This window comes from Oncorhynchus kisutch, unplaced genomic scaffold (assembly GCF_002021735.2).
Source record: "Oncorhynchus kisutch isolate 150728-3 unplaced genomic scaffold, Okis_V2 Okis03b-Okis08b_hom, whole genome shotgun sequence".
Taxonomy (NCBI): domain Eukaryota; kingdom Metazoa; phylum Chordata; class Actinopteri; order Salmoniformes; family Salmonidae; genus Oncorhynchus; species Oncorhynchus kisutch.
The window spans coordinates 7,905,325-7,926,671 of record NW_022261980.1 but is presented as its reverse complement, the minus strand read 5'-3'; the positions used below and the strand labels follow the sequence as shown (position 1 = coordinate 7,926,671).

The 21,347-nt window shown below is 44.0% G+C and overlaps 1 protein-coding gene across 1 annotated transcript in view; it reads left to right on the top strand.

Annotated features, from left to right (window-relative positions):
- Window positions 1-21,347, top strand: part of adamts7 (a disintegrin-like and metallopeptidase (reprolysin type) with thrombospondin type 1 motif, 7) — a 175,357-nt gene that overhangs the window by 92,121 nt on the left and 61,889 nt on the right. The window contains exons 13-16 of the mRNA XM_031812698.1: window positions 1,517-1,650; window positions 5,310-5,430; window positions 6,084-6,328; window positions 18,165-18,312. Coding sequence (XP_031668558.1) covers window positions 1,517-1,650; window positions 5,310-5,430; window positions 6,084-6,328; window positions 18,165-18,312 — 648 coding nt within the window. The remainder of the gene's footprint in view (window positions 1-1,516; window positions 1,651-5,309; window positions 5,431-6,083; window positions 6,329-18,164; window positions 18,313-21,347) is intronic.

Sequence of the window (21,347 nt, the reverse complement as noted above, 5' to 3'; positions counted from 1 at the left end):
GGAGGACAAAGAATGCTGAGTTGCATCCAAAGAACACCATACCTACTGTGAAGCATGGGGGTGGAAACATCATGCTTTGGGGCTGTATTTCTGCAAAGGGACCAGGACGACTGATCCGTGTAAAGGAAAGAATGATTGGGGCCATGTATCGTGAGATTTTGAGTGAAAACCTCCTTCCATCAGCAAGGGCATTGAAGATGAAATGTGGCTGGGTCTTTCAGCATGACAATGATCCCAAACACACCGCCCGGGCAACGAAGGAGTGGCTTCGTAAGAAGCATTTCAAAGTCCTGGAGTGGCCTAGCCAGTCTCCAGATCTCAAGATCCAGATCTCAAAAAATAAAATTGTTGAAAGTCCGGCAACAGCCCCAAAACATCACTGCTCTAGAGTAGATCTGCATGGAGGAATGGGCCAAAATACCAGCAACAGTGTGTGAAAACCTTGTGAAGACTTACAGAAAACGTTTGACCTCTGTCATTGCCAACAAAGGGTATATAACAAAGTATTGAGAAACTTTTGTTATTGACCAAATACTTATTTTCCACCATAATTTGCAAATAAATTCATTAAAAATCCTACAATGTGATTTTCTGGATTTTTTTTCTCATTTTGTCTGTCATAGTTGAAGTTTACCTATGATGAAAATTACAGGCCTCTCTCATCTTTTTAAGTGGGAGAACTTGCACAATTGGTGGCTGACTAAATACGTTTTCCCCCACTGTATCTGTGAGATTTAAGAAGGCTCTGAAAAATAAAAAAAGGTACAGTGGAATTACCTGTGTAGCTTGATAAGGGGAAAAAACAATCAATTATAGAATAAGGCTGTAACGCTAACAATTACCCAACTGACAAGCTAACTGTTACCCAACTGACAAGCTAACTGTTACCCAACTGACAAGCTAACTGTTACCCAACTGACAAGCTAACTGTTACCCAACTGACAAGATAACTGTTACCCAACTGACAAGCTAACCTTTACCCAACTGACAGGCTAACCGTTACCCAACTGACAGGCTAACCGTTACCCAACTGACAAGCTAACCGTTACCCAACTGACAAGCTAACTGTTACCCAACTGACAAGCTAACTGTTACCCAACTGACAAGCTAACTGTTACCCAACTGACAAGCTAACTGTTACCCAACTGACAAGCTAACTGTTACCCAACTGACAAGATAACTGTACCCAACTGACAAGCTAGCTGTTACCCAACTGACAGGCTAACCGTTACCCAACTGACAGGCTAACCGTTACCCAACTGACAAGCTAACCGTTACCCAACTGACAAGCTAACCGTTTCCCAACTGACAAGCTAACCGTTTCCCAACTGACAAGCTAACCGTTTCCCAACTGACAAGCTAACCGTATCCCAATTGACAAGAGATAATGCTGCTTGGTCATGTTATGGTCATGCTTAGGACAGCTTTGGTTGTCTTAATGCCAGATACAGGCCTAAAGCAAAGTGATACCTTGTCGCTAAAGTAAGGTGACACCTAACCTGTTTGTGTTTGCCAGTGAACCCCTGCGAGCTGCACTGCCGCCCTCTGAACGAGTACTTCTCAGAGAAGATGCTGGACGCGGTCATTGACGGGACCCAGTGCTATGAGGGCAGCTTGAGCCGAGACATGTGTGTTAACGGCATCTGCAAGGTAGCAGCAACCTTGTCCCCAGAAATCTCTCTTCTCTCTGTCTCTCTCACTCCCTCATGCCTCTCGCTCCTTGCTCTGTCACTCTCTCTCATTCTCTACTCAAATTGTCATTCCCTCCTAAAGTCTAAGCTGAGTTAACTTCATTTGTTAAGCTCCCCTTGTTGACGCGCTTCTCCTGGTCTCCACATTGTGCTTTAGGGATGTCATTTGATATGCACTTTGTTTAGTCGGGCTGCTGCTTGTTTTCTCCGCAGAATGATGTTGAACGCTTTACATTCTGTATGAAAATGAGTGTGCTGTTCCAGTAAGTCATTATCTCGCACAGTACAGTCTCACGGTTGTCCAATATCTTCATCCCAAAATGTCAGGTCTGATTGGACCAAGAAAATAATTATACACTACCCGAGATGCATCATTTGGTGAATTGATGTACTGTCGTGGGGACACATTTTGTTGTCATGACCCCAGTTGACCCCAGTTGAGCCATTCTGTTTAAAAGCTGGCTTTGTTTAATTGGTTTTGGCTGAAAGCAGTTAAATATTTAGACTGTTTATAAGCCAGTCAAATATTAATGTTAGAATCTATGCTTTTAGCCTTTTATCTTTATCATTTACATCTTCAAACAAGACCAACATTGTGACCCTGGTCTTTGGTTTCCATGGTTTCCACTCATGTCCAAGACATGGGTCATGTTCCCCTGCTTAGACGTTGCGTACATCAACCAATGATTGCGTGCCATGTCATCGACTGTGCCGTTGGACACCAGATTGCTTTAACATGTGATGTGGTTAACTGAAACGTAAAATACCTACCAAGGTATCGTAAGACCTGGCATGCATCAGCAACACAGCAACAGTCTATCACAGTGCAATCCGTTTTATCACCAAAGCCCCATATACTACCCACCATTGCGACCTGTACGCTCTCGTTGGCTGGCCCTCGCTTCATACTCGTCGCCAAACCCACTGGCTCCATGTCATCTACAAGACCCTGCTAGGTAAAGTCCCCCCTTATCTCAGCTCGCTGGTCACCATAGCATCTCCCACCTGTAGCACACGCTCCAGCAGGTATATCTCTCTAGTCACCCCCAAAACCAATTCTTTCTTTGGCCGCCTCTCCTTCCAGTTCTCTGCTGCCAATGACTGGAACGAACTACAAAAATCTCTGAAACTGGAAACACTTATCTCCCTCACTAGCTTTAAGCACCAACTGTCAGAGCAGCTCACAGATTACTGCACCTGTACATAGCCCACCTATAATTTAGCCCAAACAACTACCTCTTTCCCAACTGTATTTAATTTTAATTTATTTATTTATTTTGCTCCTTTGCACCCCATTATTTTTTATTTCTACTTTGCACATTCTTCCATTGCAAAACTACCATTCCAGTATTTTACTTGCTATATTGTATTTACTTTGCCATCATGGCCTTTTTTGCCTTTACCTCCTTTCTCACCTCATTTGCTCACATTGTATATAGACTTGTTTATACTGCATTATTGACTGTATGTTTGTTTTTACTCCATGTGTAACTCTGTGTCGTTTTATCTGTCGAACTGCTTTGCTTTATCTTGGCCAGGTCGCAATTGTAAATGAGAACTTGTTCTCAACTTGCCTACCTGGTTAAATAAAGGTAAAATAAATAAAATAAATAAATAAATAACACCTGAGCAGAGGAACGTGCTCATTATCTAAGGACTGGAAGATGAGGGATTTAGAGTTCACAATGCAACTGAGGTTAAAGGGAAGGATCACCTCAAGTTAAAGGGATAGTTTCATTTGTGAATCATCACTCCAGAGGGATAGTTCACACTAAAACAACGTTTGTCAGATGTTTTCATACGGCACAAAGTCATGTGAAGTTTAGCTCCGTCCACACCATCTGTTGTATAGATCTGGCTAGGCTATATGCATCAGGATAAATCAGCAGGGCTCAGTTTCACCGAAGCTACTGAAACAATGAGAAATTGCACATTCGTCAAACTCATTCCACAGAGGGCCGAGTATCTGTGGGTTTTCGCTCCTCCCTTTTACTTTATTGCTATTAATATTAAGGCCACTGATTAGTAAAGAACTACCCTCAGCTGTTTGTCTAGTTCCTAATTGAAAGGAAAAACCAAAAACCCACAGACACTAGGCCCTCCATGGAATGAGTTTGACACCCCTGAGCTATTGGAACCTCTTATGTTCCACAGTATACACAGTGGAAGCTGCTGAGGGGAGGACGGCTCATAATAACGTCTGGAACGGAGCAAATGGAATGGCATCAAACACATGGAAACCATGCGTTTGGTGTATTTGATACCATTCCACCAATTCCGCTCCAGCCATTACCACGAGCCCGTCCTCCCCAATTAAGGTACCACTAACCTCCTATGATACACAACAAATGACACGTAGATCACGTTGGATCTATGGAAATGTTTGTCAAACATTGTTTTTAAGGTTAACTATTTCTCTGATGACAAATGCTCATTCCTGAGTCCTGTCACTCTACAGGAGATTGTAGAGCCTTGTGCTCAAAAGTTTCCCTCACTTTTCATTTTTTGCGTGTCAGACAGGTGACATTAGTTTTCTGCATCACCTCAGACAACACTCATTTTTCATGATCTACATTTTTTTCACACAACGTTATTATAGTACATACTAAGTTTATTTTGGGGGGAAAAGACACGTTAATATTTTACTTGCAAGGTGGACGTATTGATGGATAAAGTCATTATCTCCCAACATAGTCTCACTCTTGTCCGATATCTTCATCCAAACTTTCAGACTGTGCTCTAAGCTCTGATTGGACGAGCTAACGAATTTGGATGACTTCATGGGGCGAGGATCACATTTTGTTGTGGTAACCCCAGTTGAGCCGTTCTTTTTAAATGCTGGCTTTGTTTAATTGGTTTTGGCTGAAAGCAGTTAAATATTTAGTCTGTTTATAAGCCAGTCAAATATTGATGTTAGGAACCAACTGAGAATTTGAATATAGAACGTTTCTCTGATAAGTTTTCATTTTGTCCATATTCTTTCCAAATAACATAGGTATAGTAGATGGATAATTTGGTTACTAGATATAGTGGGGACACAATGTGGTTGTGGTAACCCCAGTTATCAAATGCTAATTCCTGAGTCCTATCACACTACAGGAGATTGTCCTGCCTTGTGCTTATTTCTACCTTAGCAATTTGTTGTTTGTTGTTAATTTTCTGCATCACCTCAGACAACTCATTTTTCAATATCTCAGTGACTACAGAATAAATAAATGGGGAATAAATGGGGAGATAATTATCTAGCAGAACTGTGAATTTGAATATAGAAAGTTTCTTTGATCCAACATTATTATAGTACTCACGATTATTATTTTAGAAAAAAATACAAATTGTGAATGTTTTGCTGCAAAGTGGACGTATTGATGGATACTTTTGTTTCAGTGCGAGTACATTCTTTTCTCCTCAAATTATCTTAATATGATTCCGGTGAACCCTAAAGATTGAACCCAAAGACGTACTGATGTCCTAAAATGGACACCATACACTGTAATGCAGTGGCATCCATTTTAGGTTATCCTTTATTCTCTGCTGAAGGCCTGTCATTCTTCTCTGCTGTCAGTTCAATCTTTATGTAGTATGAAACGGCAGGTTCTTGCTTTGTTTTGATCTTTTCAGAATGTGGGGTGTGACTATGAGATTGACTCCAACGCGGTGGAGGATCGCTGTGGGGTTTGCCATGGCAACGGGTCTACTTGTGAGACTGTGAAGAAGACCTTTGAGGAGAGCGAAGGGCTTGGTATGACACTCATGCTACTCTCTGCACTTAAAGTGGCCCTCCAGTCTCCTTTTTCACCTCATTTAACTCCTGATTAACAAAAGGCCCATCCCAATAGGTGGTCAAGGTTCTGTATGTCGTGACATGACACATTTTACCCTTTGGTGTGTACTTTACTGTATTTATACTTGAGATACCACCTTTTCAACAGTGAAAGTATTTAAAAAAAGAATCTCTGGAGAACGTCTACTGATATAGGATCAGCTCTCCTCACCTCAATCGGAACCTTAACCATTATGAGATAGAAAACCAGACTGACCCTGGAACAGGTTTTTAAAGTGATAGACAGTGTACTGTACACTGGGTATTGTTGTCAGCGTCCTGTAGCTTGGTTTGAGCTGTCAGTTTGAATGTGAACTAGGTCATGTACTGCATCTCAAGTTTCTGTCTCATAATCAACCAAATGTTTGGTGGTACAGTATTATATTTCCATAGACTTCAAAGCACAAGTCTGACATCAGTCCCTTTTTGTGGAGGTATTAAGACGGTATCAAGCTGGGTGGATTACATGACAATAAACTAGGTCAAATTGAAAAGGAGAAAAGTCAAGTGTACCGAGGGTAATAGAGTTGGAAGTTGAACAGCCCCTCTGGACCCCCCTGTCTGTCTCCCAGGGTATGTGGACATTGGGCTGATTCCAGAGGGGGCTCGGGAAATTCGTATTGAGGAGGTGGCTGAGGCTGGGAATTTCTTGGCTCTCCGGAGTGACGACCCCGGAAAGTACTTCCTGAACGGCGGTTGGACTATCCAATGGAATGGGGAATACAAGGCAGCGGGGACGGTGTTCACCTATGAGAGGACAGGACAACTTGAGAACTTGACCTCCCCTGGACCAACCCTAGAGCCCGTGTGGATACAGGTAGGATCATATACTCATGCATCACAAACACACACACAAACACACATACACACACACACACACACACACACACACACAGCATGTGCCAAATACTCCGAACCACACACACAGCATGTGCCAAATACTCCGAACTGCCGTTTAACAAGCATTGCATGGTTTGTTTATCTAAAATACCTTCCACTTGAGAGATGTTATCCAGGAAAAACAACACGTAAACAGACTAAATGTTCACTTACACACATTTATTTTGTTTTATTATTCTTTAATCAAACCGGGACATCTCTTTTCAATTAAACTCTATTTTGCATGATCGGCTCTGGTTCTAGTTTCATGGAGATCTAAGATGATGTTCGCTTTTGATTATAAGTAATTATTCCCAAACAGGGTTTGGTTGTTCAGGCAGTGTAGGTGTTTACACAGAGCTACAGTAATTCAATAAATGTCTCTTATTTCAAAGGCTGTGTTATTTCAAAGATTTGAACCCTGCTGTGCCAACCTGTGCAAAACTAAGGGTACAGTTTCCAAGAATTGTTTGGTGTTGACCTTGAGAGAATCCACTTTGAATCTGTACAATTCTCATCCAGCGAGAATTCCTTTGTGTTATGGCTACAAAAGAGAAGGGTTTTTTGGTCGAAGCCATTTCGTTTCGAATGGTGGTGCCGTATTCTATCCTCCCTGTCATTACAAATTCCCACCATGTACAATAAATTCATCCACAGCTACACCCGTACAAAGGCATCACAACAACTGAGCACCGATCTCAATGCCTGTTTTTAGACTTCAAAGTAGCTGACTGCCCAGTGAAAGTCTCACTTTTAACTCATATCTACATAATGTTGTTGACTCGTCCTGTACTCTTATTTCTGGCAGAAGCATAAATTGGAGAAAAAAGCACTTTAAAAAACCCATCTCAAACCGACGGTTTCAAAAACGCTGGCTATTTTCTCATAGAACACGTTGTCATCTCCCTGAGGAGGATGAGCTAGCCAATCAGCGGCCTAGAGGAGGATGGGCTAGACAATCAGTTTTCTACCGGGAAACACCCACACCAAGCCAGGTGGTGGAGGCTGTACCAGGGGGCAGATAAAGGGCTTTGTCCCACTGTGGGGATCTGAAGCCCCCCATAGCCTGGCATGGTGCCCACCAGGGTAGGGGTGGTAGGGGGACAGCTTCTGTCTGTCTGTTGGATCACAGACAGTGGACAGGGAGATGAGTACTGGCACTGATGTCATGTTGACCTCTTCTCTCACTGACACTGCTGGAGTCTACTAATAGCCTCTCTCTCTCTCATGAGTTGATGCTTAACTTACTTTCATTCTCCCTCTGTCTCTCTCTCTCTCTTTTTCTCTCTCTCATGAGTTGATGCAAAACTCTCTCTCCCTCACACCAAATTAGTGTTTGTGTGGTGGTTTCTCACTGATGGTTCAATGTTTTTGTTATGAACTCTAATGAGACCACCTGTGTGAGGTAAGTGCACCATGTGTGATGACTTGTAGTTGTTATGTTCTGCAGTAAGTGGAAACCTATAATCAACAAGTGAGAAATGATTGATCATGTGTACATAACTGTATGACGGTCACACGCAGCGCAGCACTGAAACAACTTAACAATCTACAATGTTATTTTTGAACATTTAGCGATAAAATTCCCTTGCATCTCTATCTCACTGTGAGGACACAATGGAAACAGATGATTTCCAAATCATTTAGCCCGTCACAAGGCCCCATGACAATCTCAGCCAAAATGCTTTTGTTTTGGGACATGTGCCACTCAAAATTCAATGTTCCTATCTCCCTCTCCAGAGGAAACGTTTTGGAATGCCTTTCAGAGACAAATACCTTTCAAAACAAATATTTGCACCTTGTCCAAGTAAAACCCTGTGAAGAGAACAGCTGTTGAGCCGACTCCCCAGATCTCAGCTTTACCTTTCCATTAGTGTCAACTGTGTCTGCTCACACTCTTTACCCGTCTTGCACAAAGCTCATTCATCACCTAAGTGTGTCAGCCTGTCCAAACACAGGATCAGGGAAGTGGCAGCTCGGTTGTTAAGTCCTCTCAAATGGACCCTACAGTTCATTGTAACAAGCTTCCAGTGACACACAGAAAAGTCAATGACTTGAGGGAAGGGCGAAGGATGTGTCAAAAAGAGTGTTCAAAGGGCAAACACGTAACCATGGTGTTTGCTGAGCGTTGATAGATATTGGAGATGAGGAGCGTTCCCTATGGAACTGGATTCCATCTTCAGGTGTTTGTCTCCAGGGCCTCATGTTGGAGATGGTGATGGAGGGTCTGGCGTGGGTGGGCTTTATATGTCCCATTTGACCACTTTACCCCGTGTCTCACTTGAAGTGGCACTCAGACTGTCATGTTTCAGATATCACAAGGGAGGTAAGGTGTCTGGTAGATTGGACACATTTACCATGGGGTTTGGGGGCAACTGGAAAAATATTTTTATAAACCTTGGCAACACGTTGTACAGAGAAAACACATTTGCATGACAAGGATGTTCATTAAATTCTGAGCGATAATCACAGCCAAGTGTAAACAGACTCTTTAAAATCGGATAAGATAATAATATTACACTCCACTTTCTGCCAGTCTTGCTTGTCTGAGCTTGATTCATTTACTTTGCTCCTCTGTTTCTGCTGACAACCCATTAACTAGATGTGGATCTACTTTCTGTACTCGCATAAGATGGAAGACAAATGAATTAGCTTCACAAACGTAGTCCATACGCCAAGTACCCACAAAAAATAATATCCATGACCTTTTGATGGTGAAAGACAATGTACTGGATTGAAAATGTGTCTGTGATTTATATTCGAATACATGCAACTTATCACAATTATTCATGACTAATTGAGTATTCCTTTTGGCTTGTTGATAGCCTCATATGCCTTAGTAACTGCTTATGGAATAATGTTATATCAGTGGGCTTTATTCAGAATTGTCAGTGTATCAGTTAGTCCCATAAGAACCCGGGCGGCAGCGTAGCCTAGTGGTTAGAGTGTTGGACTAGTAACCGGAAGGTTGCGAGTTCAAACCCCTGAGCTGACAAGGTACAAATCTGTCATTCTGCCCCTGAACAGGCAGTTAACCCACTGATCCCAGGTGGCTGTCATTGAAAATAACAATGTGTTCTTAACTCACTTGCCTAGTTAAAAAAATAAAACATTTAAAAACCTGCTTTGATGTCAATTTGGGGAAAAAGCGAAAGAAGATTTATATTGTTCAATCAAATATTGCTTGTTTCCCAGTTTGCCTGAAGTGATCTTCAATCCTCTGACTAGAGCTGATTCTAATAACAATGATTTGAATCAGCAGCAATACATTGACAGTAAAAACAAAGATGAATTGTGTGGAGCCACAACGTTTTGTTCTGTGCTGTCACTGTGAATGACAAATGACAGTTCTTTGGGAAAATCATTTGTCATAGGCAAGCGCATATCTTGACAGCCACTGTCTCAAATTCTGTTTAGTCTGCGTCATGTAATTATTTATCCCACGTGGAAGAGATATCACCGCCAGTGTTTCACTTCTAACTCTGTATAAAATGGTCAAACTCACTGTGACATGACTTGATAGTCAGACGTAACACTTTGTGCTTTGACTTTGTCATGTTTGCCCCATTCCAATATGATTCCTGAAGTCCACTTAGTTATTTCACCGTGATCCAATAACAGATTTCACATACCTAAACTCAAAACTAGACTCTGGAGATCAACGTGTAGAGAGTTACAGCATACAGAGTGCGGCGGAGTTACCATGGTAACATCATTCATACACTGCAACGTAATGCTATCTGCTATTCTTTTTAATGCTGCGGTTGTCAATGCTTTCAGTAGATTTGAATGATCCAATCAGACACGAGGCATCTGTGAAAGTGGAGGCCAGAATTTGGGGTTTCATCTGGCCTGAAAACAAATATGCTTGTTCCAGCTACTAACACGTGACAGTGACAGTGAAATTAGCAAAGATATTGTTGTTCTTTTTCCACAAAAATAGCAACTTCTTGTACTCATTCTCTATTGTATTTCACATTGTACTCGAATGTCTTCCCAGAGAGCCCAATGTTCAACATTGTGTAATTGATCACCTATTTGTAATGTTAAACAAAGGCTTATAGATTAGTTGCCAGGAGCCCTTCTCTATGGCAGGGGTCTCCAACAGGTTGATGGTAAGCTACCAGTAGCTCGCAGCACACCTATGAGTAGCTTGCAGAACAATTCTGAAAGTACATGCAATTTTCACATCCAGCTACTGTACTGTTACAGGTTTAGGTTTTCCCATTTATATTTAGCACTTGGGGACCCCCTGATTAGGGTCACCTAATTTAGTTGAGTACACTGTGTATAGTGTTACACCTGTGCTGGTTTGTCCATCTTGTTAGTCGGAAGGTGTTTCACCTGTGCAAGCCCAGGTGATATTTAAGAGAGGCCGGCCCAGCGCTCCAGTGAAGCTTGAGAGATGTGGTTAACCTAGTGGGCGTCCATGGTGGGTGTCTTTTAGTCTGAGGGAAAACCTAGTGGGCCGTCCATGGTGGGTGTCTTTTAGTCTGAGGGAAAACCTAGTGGGCCGTCCATGGTGGGTGTCTTTTAGTCTGAGGGAAAACCTAGTGGGCCGTCCATGGTGGGTGTCTTTTAGTCTGAGGGAAAACCTAGTGGGCCGTCCATGGTGGGTGTCTTTTAGTCTGAGGGAAAACCTAGTGGGCCGTCCATGGTGGGTGTCTTTTAGAACAGTTTACTAGTGGCGTTGCCAACTTTCAGTGGTCACCCACATGGGTGCCTTTCAGAACCCTTTACTAGCATACTCAAGTATGACAATTGGGTGTTTTTTCCACCACTGCTTACTAGTGGCTTTGCCAACTTTCAGTGGGCATCCACATGGTTGTCTTTTTATTATTATTGACTATTCAATCACTATTCTGAATGGCAGTGAAGGTCATTCTTTTTGTTGTTGTTTTTATTTCACCTTTATTTAACCAGGTAGGCCAGATCACCTTTATTTAACCAGGTAGGCCAGATCACCTTTATTTAACCAGGTAGGCCAGATCACCTTTATTTAACCAGGTAGGCCAGATCACCTTTATTTAACCAGGTAGGCCAGATCACCTTTATTTAACCAGGTAGGCCAGATCACCTTTATTTAACCAGGTAGGCCAGATCACCTTTATTTAACCAGGTAGGCCAGATCACCTTTATTTAACCAGGTAGGCCAGATCACCTTTATTTAACCAGGTAGGCCAGATCACCTTTATTTAACCAGGTAGGCCAGATCACCTTTATTTAACCAGGTAGGCCAGTTGAGAACAAGTTCTCATTTACAACTGTGACCTGGCCAAGATAAGGCAAAGCAGTGTGACACAAACAACAACACAGAGTTACACATGGAATAAACAAACGTACAGTCAATAACACAATAGAAAAGTATATATACACTGTGTGCAAATGAGGTAAGATTAGTGAGGTAAAGCAATACGTAGTGGCGAAGTAATTACAATTGAGCAATTAAACACTGGAGTGATAGATGCAGAAGATGAGTGTGCAAGTAGAGATACTGGGGTGCAAAGGAGAAAAAAAAGAAGAACAATATGGGGATGAGGTAGTTGGATGGGCTATTTACAGTTACAATAATCTGTAAGCTGCTCTGACAGCTGGTGCTTAAAGTTAGTGAGGGAGATGTGAGTCTCCAGCTTCAGTGATTTTTGCAATTCGTTCCAGTCATTGGCAGCAAAGAACTGGAAGGAAAGGCTGCCAAATTAGGAATTGGCTTTGGAGATGACCAGTGAAATATACCTGCTGGAGCGCGTGCTACGGGTGGGTGCTGCTATGTTGACCAGTGAGCTGAGATAAGGCGGGGCTTTACCTAGCAAAGACTTATAGATGACCTGGAGCCAGTGGATTTGGTGACGAATATGAAGCAAGGGCCAGCCAACGAGAGCATACAGGTCGCAGTGGTGGGTAGTATATGGGGCTTTGGATGGCACTGTGATAGACTGCATCCAATTTGCTGTGTAGAGTGTTGGAGGCTATTTTGTAAATGACATCGCCGAAGTCAAGGATCGGTAGGATAGTCAGTTATATGAGGGTATTTTTGGCATCATGAGTGAAGGATGCTTGCTTTTGCGAAATAGGAAGCCGATACTAGATTTAATTTTGGATTGGAGATGCTTAATGTGAGTCTGGAAGGAGAGTTTACAGTCTAACCAGACACCTAGGTATTTGGAGTTGTCCACATATTCCAGGTCAGAACCATCCAGAGTAGTGATGCTGGACTTTAGGGCAGGTGCGGGCAGCAATCGGTTGAAGAGCATGCATTTAGTTTTACTTGCATTTAAGAGCAGTTGGAGGCCACGGAAGGAGAGTTGTATGGCATTGATTCTTGTCTGGAGGGTAGTTAACACAGTGTCCAAAGAAGGGCCAGAAGTGTACAGAATGGTGTCATCTGCGTAGAGGTGGATCAGAGAATCACCAGCAGCAAGAGCGACATCATTGATGTATAGAGAGAAAAGAGTCGGCTCGAGAATTGAACCCTGTTGCACCCCCATAGAGAATGCCTGAGGTCCGGACAACAGGCCCTCCGATTTGACACACTGAACTCTGTCTGAGAAGTAGTTGGTGAACCAGGCGTGGCAGTCATTTGAGAAACCAAGGCTGTCGAGTCTGCCGATAAGAATGTGGTGATTGACAGAATTGATAACCTTAACCCCTTACTAGTGGCTTTGCCATTTTTTAGTGGGCACAAACATGGGTGTCTTTCAGAACCTAAGGGCTACCTAAATTCTATCAACATAATGATTGCAGCACCCGCACGGGCAATACACTGAACCATTGCTACTCTGACTTCTGCTATGCATACAAGGCCCCCCCCCCCCGCTCCCCCTTCGGCAAATCCGACCATGACTCCATCTTGCTTCTACCGTCCTATAGGTAGAAACTCAAACAGGATGTACACTTGACTAGAACCATTCAACACTGGTCTGACCAATCGGAATCCACGCTTCAAGATTGTTTTGATCACGTGGACTGGGAAATGTTCCAGGCAGCCTCAGAGAATGACATCGATCTATACGCTGACTCGGTGAGTGAGTTTATAAGGAAGTGCATTGGAGATGTTGTACCCACTGTGACTATCAAAACCTACCCTAACCAAAAACCATGGATGGATGGAGGCTTTCGCGCAAAACTGAAAGCGTTTACTTAACCATGGAAAGAGGACTGGGAATATGGCCGAATATAAACAGTCTAGTTATTCAGCTCGCTGGTCACCATAGCAGCACCCACCTGTAGCACGTGCTCCAGCAGGTATATCTCTCCAACTCAATCATCAAGTTTGCAGACAACACAACAGTAGACTTGATTACCAACAACGACGAGACAGCCTACAGGGAGGAGATGAGTGCACAGGATAACAACCTCTCACTCAACGCCAACAAAACAAAGGAGATGATCATTGACTTCAGGAAACGGCAGAGGGAGCACCCCCCTATCCACATCGAAGGGACAGCAGTGGAGAAGGTGGAAAGTTTTAAGTTCCTGGGTGTACACATCACAGACAAACTGAAATTGTCCATCCACACAGACAGTGTGGTGAAGAAGGCGTGACAGTGCAACCTCAGGAGGCTGAAGAAATTTGGCTTGTCACCTAAAACCCTGACAAACTTTTACAGCTGCACAATTGAGAGCATCCTGTTGGGCTGTATCACTGCCTGGCACAGCAACTGCCCCGCCCTCAACCGCAAGGCTCTCCAGAGGGTGGGTCTGCACAACGCATCACCGGGGGAAAACTACCTTCCCTTCCAGGACACTAGGCAAGTCAGTTAAGAACAAATTCTTATTTTCAATGACGGCCTAGTAACAGTGGGTTAACTGCCTGTTCATGGGCAGAACGACCGATTTGTACCTTGTCAGCTCGGGAGTTTGAACTTGCAACCTTCTGGTTACTAGTCCAACACTCTAACCACTAGGCTACCCTGCCACCTCTACACTCTAACCACTAGGCTACCCTGCCACCTCTACACTCTAACCACTAGGCTACCCTGCCACCTCTACACTCTAACCACTAGGCTACCCTGCCACCCCTACACTCTAACCACTAGGCTACCCTGCCACCTCTACACTCTAACCACTAGGCTACCCTGCCACTTCTACACTCTAACCACTAGGCTACCCTGCCACCTCTACACTCTAACCACTAGGCTACCCTGCCACCTCTACACTCTAACCACTAGGCTACCCTGCCACCCCTACACTCTAACCACTAGGCTACCCTGCCACCCCTACACTCTAACCACTAGGCTACCCTGCCACCCCTACACTCTAACCACTAGGCTACCCTGCCACCCCTACACTCTAACCACTAGGCTACCCTGCCACCTCTACACTCTAACCACTAGGCTACCCTGCCACCCCTACACTCTAACCACTAGGCTACCCTGCCACCCCTACACTGTAACCACTAGGCTACCCTGCCACCTCTACACTCTAACCACTAGGCTACCCTGCCACCCCTACACTCTAACCACTAGGCTACCCTGCCACCTCTACACTCTAACCACTAGGCTACCCTGCCACCCCTACACTCTAACCACTAGGCTACCCTGCCACCTCTACACTCTAACCACTAGGCTACCCTGCCACCCCTATATGTACATATTCTTATGCCATCCCTTTAGATTTGTTTTTGTTTTGTTTTCTTACCCCTTTTTCTCCCCAATTTCATGGTTTCCAATTGGTAGTTACAGTATTGTCTCATTGCTGCAGCTCCTGTATGGACTCTGGAGAGGCGAAGGTCGAGAGCCTCGTGTCCTCCGAAACACAACCCAACCAAGCCACACTGCTTCTTGACACAATGCTCACTTAACCCGGAAGCCAGCCGCACCAATGTGTCAGAGGAAACACCGTACACCTGGCGACCGGCCCGCCACAGGAGTCGCTAGTGCATGATGGGACAAGGACATCCCTGCTGACCAAACCCTCCCCTAACCCGGAAGATGCTGGGCCAATTGTGCACAGCCCATGGGTCTGCCGGTCGTAGCTGGCTGCGACAGAGCCTTGACTTGAACCTAGAATCTCTATTGCCACAGCCTTAGACCAGTGCGCCACCCGGAGGCCCCATCCCTTTAGATTTGTGTGTATTAGGTAGTTGTTGGGGAATTGTGAGATTACTTGTTAGATCTTACTGCACTGTCGGAACTAGAAGCACAAGCAGTTCACTACACTCACATTAACTCTGCTAACCATGTGTATGTGACCAATAGCATTTGATTTGAACTTCCTTTGAACACCTTTTGGTTTTATTTTGGTTGTCAAAGTGATTTTCTTTGTTAGTTCCCTTTGTTGTGAGTGACATTTGAAGTTTGTCTTGTAGGACGGTCACATTACTATCTAATCAACGCAACATTGACATTATCCCATCCCTGGTTAGCCACTATTGTCTTAAAAAGCCAAACCTAGCACAGTATCTGTCAATTAATTTCCAGCATTATGTCTGTCTGTGTCGTGCGTGCTTTGGTCTATCACTCAGTGTGTAGCCAGTTGATGTGGTAACCATCTTGTGGGTTGACAGAAATACTTTCCCAAAAACCTTCTCAATTAAATGTTAACTGCAAAGTAGGCTTACCTGGCAGAAGTACACTACATAACCAAAAGTATGTGGACACCTTCTCGTCGAAAATCTCATTCCAAAATCATGGGCATTAATATGGAGTTGGTCCCCCCTTTGCTGCTACAACATCCTCCACTCTTCTGGGAAGGCTTTCCACTAATTTTGGGTCTTGCTTCCATGCCACAAGCATTAGTGAGGTCAGGCACTGATGTTTGGCGATTAGGCCTGGCTTTCAATTCAACCCAAAGGTGTTCGATAGGGTTGAGGTCAGGGCTCTGTGCAGGCCAATCAAGTTCTTCCACACCGATCTTGACAAACCATTTCTGTATGGAGCTCGCTTTGTGCACTTGGGCATTGTCATGCTGAAACAGGAAAGGTTCTTCCCCAAACTGTTGGCACAAAGTTGGAAGCACAGAACCTTCTAGAACGTCATTGTATGCTGTAGCATTACGATTTCCCTTCACTGGAACTAAGGGGCCCGAACCATGAACTCAGAACATCCAATTTCGTTGTTTCTCTATGAATCAAAGTAATTTTAAGAGCGAAAAACCAGGAAATTTTTAACTGAACATAATTTGAGAAACGATAAAACATAATGGTGCGGGGGGGGGGGGGGGGGGGGGGGGGGTTGCAGATTTTATAGGGGGGTTGCATTGGGGGGTTGCAGATTTTATAAGGCCCCCGTTAGTTGTTTATTAACCATTATTTTAGCAGGTATATTGACAGAAAACATAGTGCACTACTTTCTCCTAGTGAAGAGTTGCAGGGGAGAGGAAATAAGAATGTTCCTACTTGAAAGCTAGAAAGAATGTATAGCTTGAGACATGTTTCATTTAAAGTAGCTCTCATGCTAGAAAAGGTTGGAGAGCCCTGCTCTATGAAGTATGCAACGTGAGTTATTGCTTACTGCCTGTGCAAGATTAGGGTACAGGCAGCGTATCACTGGGTATCACAGCCAACAGACTCTGTGCCCTGGCAGTCTCCCGGTGCTGTCCCAAGCTGACCTGTTCTAACTTTACATCCTGTCTGTTTGGATAGCTGAGATCAGCTCAGGGCCTCCCAATGATGCTTGGTCCAGAAATTAAAGTGGAAATTGGTACGTGATTGTGCTGTTGGGTGGAATATGCCCCCCTCCTGTGGGATCATCCACCACCCAATCCAATCTCCTAAATACATATTAGCCACACACACCTCAAACCACTAACATGAGCACATTCCACACACTCCCCAAAAGACATGCCCCCCCCCATACCACATGACACATACACATAGTACACACACACACAGTACACACCAAACAACAAACCCTTCAACATCACTCACTTCAAGAAATATGTGATCCGAAGCAGCAATGACGTGTTGACTGTTGGAGCTTTTAGTTTGTGTGTTTTATGCTGTCTGTCTGTCTGGTCTGTCTCATGCTGTCTGTCTGTCTCATGCTGTCTGTCTCGTCTGTCTCATGCTGTCTATCTGTCTCATGCTGTCTGTCTCATCTGTCTCATGCTGTCTGTCTCATCTGTCTCATGCTGTCTATCTGTCTCATGCCATCTGTCTCGTCTGTCTCATGCTGTCGGTCTCATCTGTCTCATGCTGTCTGTCTGTCTCATGCTGTCTGTCTCATCTGTCTCATGCTGTCTGTCTCATCTGTCTCATGCTGTCTATCTGTCTCATGCCATCTGTCTCGTCTGTCCTCATGCTGTCGGTCTCGTCTGTCTCATGCTGTCTGTCTGTCTCATGCCGTCTGTCTCGTTTGTCTCATGCTGTCTGTCTCGTCTGTCTCATGCTGTCTGTGTCTCATGCCATCTGTCTCGTTTGTCTCATGCTGTCTGTCTCGTCTGTCTCATGCTGTCTGTGTCTCATGCCATCTGTCTCGTCTGTCTCATGCTGTCTGTCTGTCTCATGCCGTCTGTCTGTCTTGTCTGTCTCATGCTGTCTGTCTCGTCTGTCTCATGCTGTCTGTCTTGTCTATCTCATGTTGTTTGTCTCATGCTGTCTGTCTGTCTCGTCTCTCATGGTATCTGTCTCGTCTCTCATGGCATCTGTCTCGTCTCTCATGGCATCTGTCTCGTCTCATGAAATCTGTCTCGTCTCTCATGGCATCTGTCTCGTCTCTCATGGCATCTGTCTCGTCTCTCATGGCATCTGTCTCGTCTCGTGCTGTCTGTCTCGTGCTGTCTGTTTTCATGCGGTCTCGTCTGTCTCATTCTGATTGATCCTATGTGTTCTACAGCTACTCTTCCAGGAGACCAACCCAGGGGTGCGCTATGAGTACACCATCCATAGAGAGACTCTTCTGGACTCAGACAATGACATCCCTATCCCCGGTTTCTTCTGGAAGTATGGCTCATGGACTGAGTGCAGTGCCACCTGCGGGACAGGTAAGACACCAATAATGGTGGTTGGCTGCTATGGATGTTTACCCAGAGATGTAGTTCATTATATCCTACTGGCCTACTATTTACAACACATCCAGGTTATCATGCATGACTGGCTTTGCTTAGTCTCTTATGGGTCATGTTACAATGTACTACTCAACTAGATAATTAAAACCTGGACAACGGTTTTCAGCTTTGAACTTTCTAAAATGACATTTTTAAAGACCCAGGTGTGAATCCAACTTTGTTCTTGATTTCTTTATAAAGTATATTGGAGGTCAATTGTTGTTTATAACTCTTTTAGTTTGAGTCATAACCAAGAACATTACTATTTTAGCGTGAGTCACAACCAACAACATTAAAAGGGTGTTGTGGTGAAACTATGGAATCCCTGAGTGGAGGGTAGTGAAGGATGCCAACAGCATGGAATCCCTGAGTGGAGGGTAGTGAAGGATGCCAACAGCATGGAATCCCTGAGTGGAGGGTAGTGAAGGATGCCAATGGCATGGAATCCCTGAGTGGAGGGTAGTGAAGGATGCCAACAGCATGGAATCCCTGAGTGGAGGGTAGTGAAGGATGCCAACAGCATGGAATCCCTGAGTGGAGGCTAGTGAAGGATGCCAACTGCATGGAATCCCTGAGTGGAGGGTAGTGAAGGATGCCAACAGCATGGAATCCCTGAGTGGAGGGTAGTGAAGGATGCCAACAGCATGGAATCCCTGAGTGGAGGCTAGTGAAGGATGCCAACAGCATGGAATCCCTGAGTGGAGGGTAGTGAAGGATGCCAACCGCATGGAATCCCTGAGTGGAGGGTAGTGAAGGATGCCAACCGCATGGAATCCCTGAGTGGAGGGTAGTGAAGGATGCCAACAGCATGGAATCCCTGAGTGGAGGGTAGTGAATGATGCCAACAGCATGGAATCCCTGAGTGGAGGGTAGTGAAGGATGCCAACAGTGTGGAATCCCTGAGTGGAGGGTAGTGAAGGATGCCAACCGCATGGAATCCCTGAGTGGAGGGTAGTGAAGGATGCCAACAGCATGGAATCCCTGAGTGGAGGGTAGTGAAGGATGCCAACAGTGTGGAATCCCTGAGTGGAGGGTAGTGAAGGATGCCAACAGCATGGAATCCCTGAGTGGAGGGTAGTGAAGGATGCCAACAGCATGGAATCCCTGAGTGGAGGGTAGTGAAGGATGCCAACAGTGTGGAATCCCTGAGTGGAGGGTAGTGAAGGATGCCAACAGCATGGAATCCCTGAGTGGAGGGTAGTGAAGGATGCCAACAGTGTGGAATCCCTGAGTGGAGGGTAGTGAAGGATGCCAACAGCATGGAATCCCTGAGTGGAGGGTAGTGAAGGATGCCAACAGTGTGGAATCCCTGAGTGGAGGGTAGTGAAGGATGCCAACAGTGTGGAATCCCTGAGTGGAGGGTAGTGAAGGATGCCAACAGTGTGGAATCCCTGAGTGGAGGGTATTTCTAATACAAGGCCTTGTTGAATTTTGTGGCTGATTAATGTTGAGCATGATTCACTCATCACCCTCTGAAGGAAACATTGAACCCACATGAACCCTTCAAAGATGCAACACAGTCATACTCGGAGGAAAACATTTCCAGCTAATTATTCTGATTTGAGAGTAATCCAACACTGCCTTCCTTAATGGTAAGTTTGAAGTTAAAAGGATAATTTTGTATAAGAGAGCTTTCACCAGGTATTCGAGAATTACTTACATTGCTTACTGTAGTAGTGAATTTCCACAGGCTATGAGAAAAACGTCTTTCTACCTCAAAGAAACAAGTCTCAAATGGGGTAATTTCGATCCACACAGTAACAACGAGCTTCAATCACTCGACAGAACGTGAAAATCACTGCCACTCTTTTTATTGTTTTATTCTGCTGTATACATTGAACCATCCAGTCATCTTGTTCCATCTACTTTGACAGGAAATACTTTGACAGTTTCTTCCTTTAACTAGTCCCTGTGGAACGCATATTTAAAACTTTAAATTCGATTGAATTTTTTAGCATATGCAATGATCGACAGGAAAATCCCTCATTATGTTATTAATGTTTTCTGAATAATATTACCTGAGTCTTCTTACTTAAACTGGCTTAAGGGTCATGGAGTGATGCAGTTACCCATAATTCCATAGTGGAAGGAAAATTGGGTGGTAATGCTTGTCCAGATTGCATTTTCTATCATGTCAAAGTTTACAAAAAGTCTTTGATGTTTTTCTGTGACGTGCTCCTGTAGACCTCGATGCGTATTTCTCTTGGGGCTCTAACCTTCTTCAGTTGAACCAGAAAGCAACCACATGATAATCGATTACAAATGGTTTGGATGAGTAAAGAATCTTAATGTACAGACTATTCTTACGGCTAATGCTTTGCTATTCAGTAGTTATAAAAGTGTCTTCTGGCTCGCAAATCCTGCCGGCCAGAATCAATTATTAAACAGGATAAAATTAATTATTAACTTGTCATTAAAGTCAACCAAAAGGTACTTGAATGTGCTCTCACCGAAATTCTGCAAAGGATGAAACGTTTTTAATCAAGTTGCCCTCATCTGGAATATGATTCTCAAGGATCAAAGGCTGTGTAGTAATTCAGTAATTACATTGACTGTACTGCCTTAAAAAATACCCTCTCAAATGGAGTGGAAAACTGATATGCTGCAAGGATTCTATGACTTATGAGAAGTAACCTCTGCATCGCCTATCCTTTTACACTCCTGGGAATTGGCCTGTATGTAGAGGGCCACATTGAAATGTTTCTTACAGAAGAAATATGGAATGTATAACCATGGTAGCAATGAAAAGGGAACTGTTTGGCATTTATGGGAACATTATTAGACTAAAGGTGAGGACAAAACAGTTCACCTAACACAAGACTGAATTCACGAAATCTGAAAATGCTCTGGATACATTCAGTAACATAAGAATATTCTTGGAGAATTTGGGGAAGGTGCAACATAAGGCACAATAATGACAGGAGTTTGAGTGAGAAGTCTAACTGGCGTCTCCAAGTGGCCACAAACCTCTC